Source organism: Dryobates pubescens, chromosome Z, assembly GCF_014839835.1.
Source record: "Dryobates pubescens isolate bDryPub1 chromosome Z, bDryPub1.pri, whole genome shotgun sequence".
NCBI classification, from domain to species: Eukaryota; Metazoa; Chordata; class Aves; order Piciformes; family Picidae; genus Dryobates; species Dryobates pubescens.
Window position 1 is genome coordinate 137,741,349 of NC_071657.1, and position 13,089 is coordinate 137,754,437.

The 13,089-nt window shown below is 51.1% G+C and overlaps 1 protein-coding gene across 1 annotated transcript in view; it reads left to right on the forward strand.

The window, feature by feature from the left end:
• The first annotated feature begins 834 nt into the window (after positions 1-834).
• Positions 835-13,089, forward strand: part of MYRFL (myelin regulatory factor like) — a 49,929-nt gene continuing 37,674 nt past the window's right edge. The window contains exons 1-3 of the mRNA XM_054178951.1: positions 835-880; positions 8,604-8,694; positions 12,989-13,056. Of these exons, the coding sequence (XP_054034926.1) occupies positions 835-880; positions 8,604-8,694; positions 12,989-13,056 (205 nt within the window). The remainder of the gene's footprint in view (positions 881-8,603; positions 8,695-12,988; positions 13,057-13,089) is intronic.

Here is a 13,089-nt window from a genome sequence, read left to right on the forward strand (position 1 = left end):
CTTGAACTGGGGAGCCCAAAAGTGGATGCTATTCCAGATGGGGCCTTACTAGGGCAGAGTAGAGAGGGAGGTCTGATGGGGTGCTTGGTGCCATGGGTTAGTTGTTTGGGTGGTGTTGGATTGGTTGATGGGTTGGACGCCATGATCTTGAAGGTCTCTTCCAACCTGGTTTATTCTATGTATTCTATGTCTTTCAATACTGCCTTAGACAAAGAGGTTGATGTAGTTTTGTTGATGGTGACAGTGTGGAAGTGCTGCTTCCTTACAATCAAACTGCTGAGGGAGAATTTGTCTGGGGCAGAACAGAATAGGATTAACCAGGTTGGAAAAGACCTTGGAGACCATCAAGGCCAACCCTAGCTGCTTCAATGGGGTGGTGCATAGAGTGAAAGCAGTGATGACTTTGCTCCTCCTTTTTGGTTACTGCTGCTTTCATCAGTTGTGTTAATCACACTCTGGAGAACCTGCAAGTGCAGAGAGAAGATAAGCAGCTTTTATTGCCGTGTTCTCCAGCGCATGTGTAATCATGGCTAGTCCTGGGACCAAAGGTCCTTGACACAAGAACATTAGACACACCGAATGGAAGAACACACATCCTCTTCACCTTGCCCCAAAGGCCTTGGCAAGTTCTCCTTTCCATGCAGCAGAGCTGAAGTGCAGCCCTGGCTCTAGTGATGGAGGAGTGAGATCAGCTGGGGCCAAGTCTGCAGAGCCTCCAGGGAAGCCCTGCTGTGTGCCTAGGCACCTTCATGGTCATCTGAAGAGACACGGTGCGGTTTCCTCTGTGGGACTCTTCAAGCAGCAGGGGAAGCCAAACAATTCCACTGCCTTTTCATGGATGTGGTGGGAGAGAATGAGGCCTTGCAGCAGTTCTTTGAAGGTAAGAGTGGAGTTTAAAGAGAGACTCCTCACGATTTTTGGGGGCAGCAAAACTGTGGTAATCGTTTGGGGTTAACTGGAGAAGAAAGGAGGAAGAGCTCTGACCCCCAAAGCTCTGTTTGCACAAGGATCTGGTGGAAGGCAGTGCCAGAATGACTTGGTGCAAATGGTGCAGGTGCTCTGCAGTCCCTTTGTGCTCTGGCCAGGAGACCCAAGGCAAGGTGGCCCCAGCAGAGCTGGCATCACCGCCACGGTGCTTGCCAGGAAGCAAAAAGGGGAAGCGGCTGAGGTCTCTCTGCAGTTCAGCACTTCTGGAATCTTAGCACTTTTCATGATGCTAGAGAGCTCCCTGCCAGCCCTGTCAAACCCTGGCAGGTTAAAGAGCCTTTTCCTTCCACTAATAGCCTATCTCTGAAGTTGCCCAGTTACCACTGGGGGTTGTTGGCAGGATCCTCAGATGCTGCTGGGAAGCTAAACAGAGGTGGGGTTTGTTTGGTTGATTTTCTGGCTGGGACCTGTCCTACCTCCTGCCTTCTTCAGGAAGACAACTGGCACTCAAGCACTTCCCAGACCCTCCTGCCTTTTTCTTACCACACTGCTTCCTTCCTAGTAGGAGCCAGAATAAAACTGCATTTCTCATGTCTTGAGCAGTTCTTCTTTGTTGCTGGCTTTTCCCTTCTGTGTTTTCTTTCTGTGATTTGTTGGTTTATTTTCCTTTGGTGGTTTTGTTTCTATCATTATTAGGTTTTTTCTCATTCCCCCCCTACCCCTTTCTGGCACTTTCTTGGCCTCCATGAGGTGTCAGCTCCAGCTTTTGAGTTCAAGATTCTCCAGCACTGATTGAGAGAATGCATTTAGGCCAAGAATTAGAAATCAGTGGATCACAATCTAAGGCTGCAAGCCAGCAGAAACTAGTTCAGAGATGTTAAGAAACTCATGACCTATTTTAAAAGTTCACTTTAAGTCATGGAGATCAAAAGGTAACAAACTTCCTTGGCTTGGCTTTCAGCAGCGTTTGCTTTCTTCATGCTATTTATTGAAGAGCTGAATTGGAGGTGCTGGGGGAGGAGAAGCTCAACAGGAGCCAGCAGTGAGCACTTGGAGCCCAGAGAGCCAAGCAGAGCCTGGGCTGCAGCAAGAGAAGCAGAGCCAGTAGGGCCAGGGAGGGGATTCTCTCCCTCAACAGTGTCTGGGCAGAGTAGAGTGGGAGGAGAACCTCTCTGGATCTGCTGGACACACTCTTAGAATAGAATAGAATAGAATAGAATAGAATAGACCAGGTTGGAAGAGACCTTCGAGATCATCGTGTCCAACCTATCATCCAACACTACCCAATCAACTAAACCATGGAATGCACCTCTTAATGCACCTCAGGATCCCATTTGATTTCTTGGACCTCTCTGGGCAGCCTGCTCCAGGGCTCTGGGACCCTCACAGTGAAGAAATTCTTCCTCATGTTGAGCTGGAACCTCCTGTGCTGGAGTTTCCATCCATTGCCTCTTGTCCTATCCCTGGGCACAAGTGAGCAGAGGCTGTCCCTGTCCCTTCCTTCCTGACCCCCAGCCCTCAGCTATTGATAGACATTGATCAGATCCCTCTCAGTCTTCTCCTCTCCAGACTGAACAGCTCCAGGGCTCTCAGCCTCTCCTCCCCAGGCAGTGCTGCAGTCCCTTCAGCATCCTTGTAGCCCTCCCTTGGACTCTGTCCTGCAGATCCCTGTCCCTCTTGAACTGAGGAGCCCAGAACTGGAATCAATATTGCAGGTGGGACCTCACTAGGGCAGAGTAGAGGGGCAGGAGAACCTCCCTGGATCTGCTGGACACACTTCTCAATGCACCCCAGGATCCCATTGGCCTTCTTGGCCCCCAAGACACATTGCTGTCCCATGCAGAACTTGTCCATGAGGACTCCCAGGTAGGTCCTTCTCCACAGGGCTGCTCTCCTAGCTTCATTGGATGTAAAGACAGCTGTTAATTGTAGCACTACAGCTTATGGGTTGGCTCTATAATGCCATTCCATGGGACAAGTTCTAGGCCCCTCAGTTCAGGAAAGATGTTGAGATGCTGGAAGGTGTCCAGAGAAGGGCAAGGAGGCTGGGGAGGGGTCTGGAGCACAGCCCTGGGAGGAGAGGCTGAGGGAGCTGGGGTTGCTTAGCCTGCAGAAGAGGAGGCTCAGGGGAGACCTTCTTGCTCTCTCCAACTCCCTGAAGGGAGGCTGTAGCCAGGTGGGGGTTGGTCTCTTCTCCCAGGCAAGCAGCACCAGAACAAGAGGACACAGTCTCAAGCTGTGCCAGGGGAGGTTTAGGCTGGATGTTGGGAAGAAATTCTTCCCAGAGAGATTGGCCATTGGGATGTGCTGCCCAGGGGGGTGGTGGAGTCACCATCACTGGTGGTGTTTAAGAAGAGCCTGGCTGAGGCACTTGGTGCCATGGTTTAGTTGATGAGATGGTGTTGGGTGATAGGTTTCACCTGATGATCTCTGAGGTCTTTTCCAACCTGGTCTATTCTATTCTGTTCTGTTGTATCCTTCACTCTGCAATGAGATACTACTGAGAAGTAGGCAACTGATTTGCTTGCAGACATATGTAAGGCATTACATGGAGGTTATGGAGGGATTGAGACTGTTTACTACAGGATGATGAAGTGAAGGCCAGGAGCCAAGTGATGGGAGCCTAATGGCTGGAGGAAAGCAGGGGGATGTCTGCCAAAGACAGCTTTGTGAAGCAAGAGACTGCCAGAGTAGGAGGCTGGAGTTCAGACAACTGCTTAGATGCCTGGGGCTGGGAGCAGGGACAGGCTGGGTGAGAATGGCCAAGCAAATGGAAGCACTGGTACAGCTGACAGGTTTTAGATTTCAGATTGAAGGAGAAATTATATCAGAGCCATGGAGCAGCAGGGGGAAGTGCAGCCAGTGTGCTGCCTGCGACTGCAGTCTCTGCTCTGCAAACACCTGTGTGTGACACCCTCACCACAGCACGCTCCTGGGCTTTGATCTTCAGCAGTTTCTTGGGCAGCTGGCAATCCTCAGCACAATTAGGCTAAGGTTGAAAGGTGTCACCCAGAGCTGTCTGGGCACACTGCAGCACGGAGTGTGGACTGGGAGGAGAGATCCTTGAGTGCAAGCTGCTGACTGCATGCCCCCTGGCAGCTCTTGGCCAGGCACACGGCTCCCCACAGGGAGCTGCCTTCACATGAGGCTCTCAGCAGGCTGTGTCCCATGACATAGCTGCAGGTCTCTGCTCTTGCAGGTACCTGATGTGCAGGTGAGTGGCACTTACACTGCCTGCACCTATTAAGTACTTGTTGTGATCCAATGCCTGTGAAATGGAAGCCTTCACTGAAAATAGGTTTGCATATGGTGAAGAGGGACAGGGATGGACTGGAGAGAGTCCAAGGGAGGGCTGCAAGGATGCTGAAGTGGCTTGTGAGGAAAGGCTGAGAGCCCTGGGGCTGTTCAGTCTGGAGAGGAGAAGACTGAGAGGGATCTGATCAATGCCTATCAATAGCTGAGGGGTGGGTTCAGGAAGGAAGGGAGAGAGACAGCCTCTCCTCACCTGTGCCCTGGGATAGGACAAGGGGCAATGGATGTCAGCTCCAGCACAGGAGGTTCCACCTCAACATGAGGAAGAACTTCACTGTGAGGGTCCCAGAGCCCTGGAGCAGGCTGCCCAGAGAGGTTGTGGACTCTCCCTCTCTGGAGCCTTTCCAGCCCTGTCTGGATGTGTTCCTGTGTGACCTGTGCTGGATTCTGTGCTCCTGCTCTGGCAGGGGGCTTGGACTGGAAGATCTCTAGAGGTCCCTTCCAACCCCTAACATCCTGTGAGCCTGTGATCCAACAGCTCCTCCTCTGCTGAAACAGACACCAGTGTGAGCGTGTGATGCCATGGACCTGGAAAGCACATTCAGAAAGAAAAAGAGAAGCTGTACAGGGAGGACAAATGCCCTGGCTCTGTGCCCCTGCATTGTGAACTTTCAGTAATGGTGGCCTGTCTTCTGCCAAGTTCTGCATGTGCCCTTGTGGCCAAGAGAGCCATTGGCATCCTGGGGTGCAGCAAGAAAAGTGTGGCCAGCAGGGCTGGGGAGGTTCTGCTCCCCCTCTGCTCTGCCCTGCTGAGACCACAGCTGCAATCCTGTGTCCAGTTCTGGGCTCCCCAGTTCAAGAGAGACAGAGACCTGCTGGAGAGAGGCCAAGGGAGAGCCAGGAGGATGCTTAGGGGACTTGAGCATCTCCCCTGTGAAGAGAGACTGAGAGCCCTGGGGCTGTTGAGTCTGGAGAAGAGAAGGCTGAGAGGGATCTGATCAATGTCTCTCAATAGCTGAGGGCTGGGGGTCAAGTGGAGGGGGCCAAGCTCTTGTGGGTGGTGCACAGCAATAAGCCAAGGAGCAATGGAGACAAACTTGAACAGAGAAGGTTTCAGCTCAGCATGAGGAGAAACTTCTTTGGTGTGAGGGTGTTGGAGCCCTGGAGCAGGCTGCCCAGAGAGGTTGTGGAGTCTCCTTCTGTGGAGCCTTTCCAACCCCACCTGGATGCATTCCTGTGTGGACTGCCCTGGGTGATGCTGCTTTGGCAGGGGGCTTAGACTGGATGATCTGTGGAGGTCCCTTCCAGCCTCTAATGTACAGTGTCACTGTGAATCATTTTCCTGTGGACTACATTAACAACAGAAGAGGTGTTTGAGATCCAAGGAGGTTATCCTAAATTCAGATAGGAGGAACAAAAGGATGAGAATCCAGCAAGGTTGGGCCAGGCTCCTCAGTGCTCTCAGGCTGGTTTGGCAAAGTGCTTTGCTGCTACTTCAGAACTTCCCCTGTTACAAATGTGCTGCCAGTGTGCTGCACATACAGCACCTGGCCTCTAAGCTGCAGAGAACACATCTGTGTACAATGCCTGTATGTTGGGATGTGAGAACCTATCAGGGGCACACTTGCAAGTTGCTGTCTCGCGATGGGAAGCAAGGCTGGATGAAATCTGCAGCAGCAATAAGCAAGCAGTGCCTGGATTAATCTGGGATCACTAAGCAATTCAGGAGATGTTTATTAGCAATGTGAATTTGTGTATTAAGGCAGACTCGGGTGGGAATTCCTGTGCAAGGTGGTGGAAATGGGCTTCCAGATGCTGGTGGCAGTTTTGTAATGCCTAGACACTGGGTCAGGAAGTAACCCTGCCAGACAATGACACTGAGGAAAGAACAGGCTGCCCAGGGGGGGTGTGGAGTCTCCCTCTCTGGAGACATTCAAAACCCACCTGGATGTGTTGCTGTGTGACCTGCTCTAGGTGCTCCTGCTCTGGCAGGGGGGTTGGACTGGATGAGCTTTGGAGGTCCCTTCCAACCCCTAACATTCAGTGACTGTGTGAAAGAACAGGAGAAATTTTGCAGTATGGCTTCTTACCATGCACCTGTGCAGTGCTGCTGCAGTGAGAAGACAGCCAAAGCACCAGGAGCAGTTACTTGTGCTCAGGGACAGGGATGAGCCGTTTGTGTTCTCCCACTGTGCTGCAGAGCTCAGGGGAGATCACAGCAGACTTCCAGTAGGAAGAAACCTCCAAGCTCACCATCACTGCAGGTGTTTAGGAAGAGCCTGGATGAGGTGCTTGGTGCCACGGTTCAGTTGATGAGATGCTGTTGGGTGATAGGTTGGACTGGGTGATCTCAAAGGTCTCTTCCAACTCTTCTTTTCTTTTTTCTTTGCTCTTCTCTTCTCTTCTCTTCTCTTCTCTTCTCTTCTCTTCTCTTCTCTTCTCTTCTCTTCTCTTCTCTTCTCTTCTCTTCTCTTCTCTTCTCTTCTCTTCTCTTCTCTTCTCTTCTCTTCTCTTCTCTTCTCTTCTCTTCTCTTCTCCTTTTCTTGCTTTTCTTTTCTCTTTGCTTTTCTTTTCTTTGCTTTTCTTTTTGCTCTGCTCTGCTCTGCTATGCCATGCCATTCCATGCCATTCCATGCCATTCCATTCCATGCCATTCCATTCCATTCATCCAGTCCAGCCTTCGATCCAGCACGGAAGGGTCAACACTAAACCATGTCCCTGTGCACCAGGTCCACACACCGCTTGAACACCTCCAGGGATGGTGACTCCAGCACAGCCCTGGGCAGCACATTGCAATGTTTTAGAACCCTCTCTGTGAAGAAATATTGGTTGGTGTCAATGGCTTGGGTCTGAGCTATGTGGCTCTGGACAAGGGCTGCTCCCTTTGGCAGGCTCTGGCAGTGGGACAGAGCCCTGCACTCGCTGGAGAGAGCAGTGACTTCAGTGTCCTTATCTTGTTTGCTTTGTGACTGGCCACACCTGGATTTATGGAAGGCTGGCTGGAGGTGTGGAGCCTACAAAGCTCTTCTGTTTGCCTTGCCTGGTTTTTTTTTGATTCAGGGTTCCAGCTGACTTTGTGCAGAAGTTGTGGTGAATTCCAGAGACTTCATAATCATAAAATCTCTTTATAGCCCTCGGTTACCAAGCAACAAAGGACAAAGTACTGAACCTTTCCATACATCTAGCATATCAAAGGGCTGGTTTTGGGGGGGAGAGAACAAAAGGAAGCCACCAATTGACTATTTCAGAAGGTTAATTTGTGCTCTCTTTAAGCTCAGGGTGGTGAACTCTTTAAGAGTGTTTCAGAAACTCACTCAAAGCAGTAATGAGGAAACTGGATCTGAATGAGACAACCTCTGAGCTTTCCCCCAACCACCCAGAGTATGAAGTGACCTCAGAACCCCTTTATGCACTGATAGATTGGGCTCCTTCATTCTCTTGCTGTGGTAAATCAGTGAAGCCTTAAAGCTGTGCACAAACAGCTGATTGCCTGGTGCTCCTCTGCCACCTTCATCTTCTCCTGCACCTCCTCATTTACTCTCTTTTTCATAGAATCATAGAACCAATAAGGTTGGAAAAGACCTGAGAGATCATCAAGTCCAACCTGTCACCCAACACCTCCTGACTAACTAAACCATGGCTTCAAGTGCCACATCCAATCCCCTCTTGAACACCTCCAGTGATGGTGACTCCACCACCTCCCTGGGCAGCACATCCCAATGGCCAATCTCTCTTGCTGGGAAGAACTTTCTCCTCACCTCCAGCCCAAACTTCCCCTGGCACAGCTTGAGACTGTGTCCTCTTGTTGTGATTGCCTGGGAGAAGAGACCAACCCCCACCTGGCTACAGCCTCCCTTCAGGGAGTTGGAGAGAGCAAGAAGGTCTCCCCTGAGCCTCCTCTTCTGCAGGCTAAGCAACCCCAGCTCCCTCAGCCTCTCCTCACAGGGCTGTGCTCCAGACCCCTCCCCAGCCTCCTTGCCCTTCTCTGGACACATTCAAGTCTCTCCATGTCCTTCTTAAATTGAAGAGCCCAGAACAGGACACAGGACTCAAGGTGTGGCCTAAGCAGTGCTGAGCACAGGGCACAATGACTTCCCTGCTCCTGCTGACCACACTGTTCCTGATGCAGGCCAGGATGCCATTGGCCTTCTTGGCCACCTGGGCACACTGCTGGCTCATGTTCAGCTACTATCACCCAGTATCCCCAGGTCCCTTTCTGCCTGGCTGCTCTCCAGGCACCTGTCACCCCTTCCACCAGTGCCTGAACCAGAAGGGTCATAGCCACCAGGTAGACAGCAGAGAGGAGAGAGTTGGTTTTCCTTTGTGCAGGAGTGGGGGCAGTGCTGCTTGGCCTGACTCCCTGATGAATCTCTCTGAATTCCACTCTCATGATTTCTATCCTTTTCCCATTTTTTTAATCTTAGGGAAAGATGTCCATGGAACCTTGGAGAATCCCATGGTGGATACCAGCATGTTGGAGGAATTCCTGAGTAGTGACATAGAGTTTGGAACTTTGTAAGTGTCACAGCCACTCCTACTCCTTCAATTGGTTTTGTTTAGTGCCATGATAAAAGCTAAACACAGCAGTCAGTATCCTTCTCGTGATAGGGGCTCCAGAACTGCACACAGTGCTCCAGGTGGGGTCTGGAATAGAAGAAGAATAGAATTAACCAGGTTGGAAAAGATCTTCAAGATCATCCAGTCCAACCTATCACCCAACACCATCTCATCAACTAAACCATGGCACCAAGTGCCTCATCCAGGCTCTTCCTAAACACCTCCAGGGATGGTGACTCCACCACCTCCCTGAGCAGCCCAGAGGGAGGTGATTCTCCCCTTCTACTCCACTCTGCTGAGACACCACCTGGAGTACTGCATCCAATTCTGGAGCCCCTATTACAACAAGGACTTGGAGGTGCTGGAAGGTGTCCAGAGAAGGGCCAGGAGGATGAGCAGAGGGCTGGAGCTGCTCTGCTGTGAAGACAGGCTGAGCGAGTTGGGGCTCTGAGGAGACCTTCTTGTGGCCTTCCAGTATCTGCAGGGGGCTACAAGAAAGCTGGGAAGGGACTTTTGAGGGTGTCAGGGAGTGACAGGACTGTGGGGGATGGAGCAAAACTAGAAATGGGTAGATTGAGATTGGATGTTAGGAGGAAGTTGTTCCCCATGAGGGTGGTGAGAGCCTGGCACAGGTTGCCCAGGGAGGTGGTGGAAGCCTCATCCCTGGAGGTGTTTGCAGCCAGGCTGGATGTGGCTTTGGGCAACCTGCTGCGGTGTGAGGTGTCCCTGGCCATGGCAGGGGGGTTGGAACTGGCTGCTCCTTGAGGTCCCTTCCAACCCTGACAATTCCATGAGTCTATGAAATCTGCTATTTAAGAGGACTGTGGCTGTCTGGTTGCTGTTACTTACCTGGAGCTGCATGAGAAGCCTTAGAAAAATGACTCACAGACAGTAATGGAAATATGTTTGTGTTGTTGAACAGAATGAATGATAATGAAGCCTGGGATAATTCACAGCTGTGATGCTAATGGGGGCATTCAATGCAAAGATGTTGGTCTAACGTTCCTGTAAGTGCTAGTTTAGGGCTGCTGTTTCCATCCCAATGCTTCATGCAGAACAGAGGAACTGTCCATTATTGTCTCCTGAGGATAACTTTCAGAGATAAAAAGGATGCATAATGCAAAGGGTCATGGTCAAGGGTGAAAAGTTATGCAGCATAGATCTGTCAAAGACTCCAACCCCAAATCTTTCATCTGGACAACTGTCAGAGGATGCTGCTCAATGAAAAATGCTCTTAATGGGCTGACACTTGCACTTGCCAAGGAGCAGAGCAAGAGGGGATGCCTTAAAAACAATTAAAGAGAGGGTTTTTCATTCCAGGCACACTCAGCAGCACACACACATTCCCTTGCAGTGGGCTAAGCAGGCTCCTAGCTGCTCTGCATCATAAATATTGAATTGATTCTGCCCATGCTATAAAAATAAAGAAGGATGAGGTGGTGGTGTATAAATAACCTTTGTTTTTAGGGTATTTTTAGAGTGACTAAACACACTGCAGGCTAAACAGATTGTTAACTCCTGCATGCCAACACACCCCGAGTCCTGTGGCCAGTTCTGAGCTCCTCAATTTAAGCAGGATATTGAGAGACTTGAAGGTGTCCAGAGAAGGGCAGCGAGGCTGGGGAGGGGTCTGGAGCACAGCCCTGTGAGGAGAGGCTGAGGGAGGTGGGGTTGCTTAGCCTGCAGAAGAGGAGGCTCAGGGGAGAGCTTCTTGCTCTCTCCAACTCCCTGAAGGGAGGTTGTAGCCAGGTGGGGGTTGGTCTCTTCTCCCAGGCAGCCAGCACCAGAACAAGAGGACACAGTCTCAAGCTGCACCAGGAGAGGTTTAAGCTGGAGGTGAGGAAGAAATTCTTCCCATAGAGTAACTGGCCATTGGGATGTGCTGCCCAGGGAGGTGGCGGAGTCACCATCCCTGGAGGTGTTCAGAAAGAGACTGAATGTGGCACTTGGAGCCATGGTTTAGTTGTCAGGAGGTGTTGGGTATTAGGTAATAGGTTGGAGTTGATGATCTCTGAGGTCTTTTCCAACCTTATTAATTCTATGATTGTTTTGCTCTTATAAACAAAACAGCAGAAAGACAAATGTGTGTGTGTGTGTGTGTGTCTGTGTGTGTATAGTTATGTAGCTCAGGTATGTTAGATCTTATAGCTGCCAACCCCTACCAGGTCCCTTTCTGCCTGGCTGCTCTCAGCCACTCTGCCCCCAGCCTGTAGCACTGCATGGGGTTGCTGTGGCCAGTGTGCAGAACCTGGCACTTGGCTGTGTTCAATCTCCTGCCCTTGGACTCTGCCCATCTGCCCAGCCTGTCAAGGTCCCTCTGCAGAGCTCTCCTGCCCTCTAACAGATCAGCTCCTGCTCCCATCAGCGCACCCTGAGGCGGCTGCCGGTGCCCAGAACCCGCCTGGCACAGGCTGCCAAGCTGTTTCTGAGTGAGGTGTTGGCAGTGTGTGGTGATTCTTTCCCAGTGATAAACTCGGGTGCTATAAATACTGGTTTAGCAGTGGTGTTCAGGCTAAGACACAACCCAGTGGCTTGTCTTCTGTGATGAGTGACAGGTTTGGTTTGCTTTGGGTTGGAAGCTTTTCCTTGAGCAAGCTGTTGGGACGGAGCTGGGTCCTTGTTTGGGCTTGAGTCTTTCCTGTGAGTTTGCCTTTGTTTGTTTGTTTCTTTGCATTGTCTCTGTAAACCTGTCAAGGGCTAGGGCTGGGCTGGGCACTACACAGCTGGGAACTTGTTAGTGCTCTTTATGTTCAGTTCTGTTGTAATCTACATGTTGAGGCTCTTACTTATTCATCCCCAACTATATCCCTCTGATGAATGTCTATAAAGATCTGAGGGCTGGGGGTCAAGAGGCAGGGGACAGGCTCTGCTCACTTGCACCCTGGGACAGGACAAGGGGCAATGGATGGAAACTCCAGCACAGGAGGTTCCAGCTCAACATGAGGAAGAACTTCTTCACTGTGAGGGTCCCAGAGCCCTGGAGCAGGCTGCCCAGAGAGGTTGTGGAGTGTCCTTCTCTGGAGCCTTTCCATCCCTGCCTGGATGTGTTCCTGTGTGACCTGTGCTGGATTCTCTGCTCCTGCTCTGGCAGGGGGGTTGGACTTGATGATCTTCAATGATCCCTTCCAACCTCTGACATCCTAACTGGAAGGTTGTGTGGGGATGAAAAGAAGGAAGGTAGCTTATCACCCACAGAAACCCCATGTGAAGCTCCTGCATCTTTCTTGGTGAGTTTGTAAAACCTCTTGTTTTAAACTGGGCAAATGTGCTTCCCACCTGTGTGGCAGCCCTGGGCTCCCCTCTGCACTTGGGCTGCCTCTTGTGGTCAGCAAAGTGCTAAATGGAGACCTTCTGGCATCGGGTGGAGACTGAGGGAGCTTTGGCTAAAAGAAGAGCTGAAGAAATTGGCTCATGGATGCAGATGCTAAGCCTGTAGTCTGGAGGAAACAGGCTTAAAGCCCTGGTGAGCTCCCTACAGGCAGAGATGCTGCTGTGCCTGGAGGGAACTGAAGAGCAGCTCACAGGAAGGAAGGGGGATTGAAGTGAGCAGTTTGGGGGATGGGATGGGTGACCAAGAGCTGGTAAGAATGGGGCCTCCCTGTGTGAGGGAGTGGTGGAGGGCTGTAGAAGGTGGTCTCACAAACTGTGAGTGACATTGCTCCTGTGAGAAGGGGCAGCAACCATGGTGAGCAATGCTTCAGGAAGTCCATTGTCAATGATTCATAGAATCAACCAGGTTGGAAAAGACCTCAGAGATCATCAAGTCCAACCTATTGCCTAATACCTCACAGCTCCTGACAGCTAAGCCATGGCTCCAAGTGCCACCTCCAAGCCTTCTTTGAACACCTCCAGAGATGGAGACTCCACCACCTCCCTGGGCAGCACATTCCAGTGGCCAGTCTCTCTTGCTGGGAAGAACTTTCTCCTCACCTCCAGCTTGAGACTGTGTCCCCTTCTGTTTGTGGTTGTCTAGGAGAAGTGACCAACCCCCAAGTGCCCCATTTGATCAGAAGTAAAGAACTAACCCAGAGTAACACAGTTAAGTTCACTAACAGGCCATACCTCACCCTGTCCTGAGGAACTGATTCTCTCCCAGCTTAGGATGAGCAGGCAAGTTCACACAGCAGTCACCTCTGGGATAGGCAACCTGATGTAGAGGGAAGTGTCCCTTTCCAGCTGCTTTCAGCTTTGCCTTGTGGTCATCCACCATGTCTTCTCCTGGTAGAAATGCAAATCTCTTTTTCATCCCTAGGCAAAGCCAGCTGCCAGACTCCCCACCAGACTCTGGATCAGAACCATGCTCTCCACCACAGCTCCAGAGTAGGTCACACGAACCTGGGCCTCTCCCAAGCT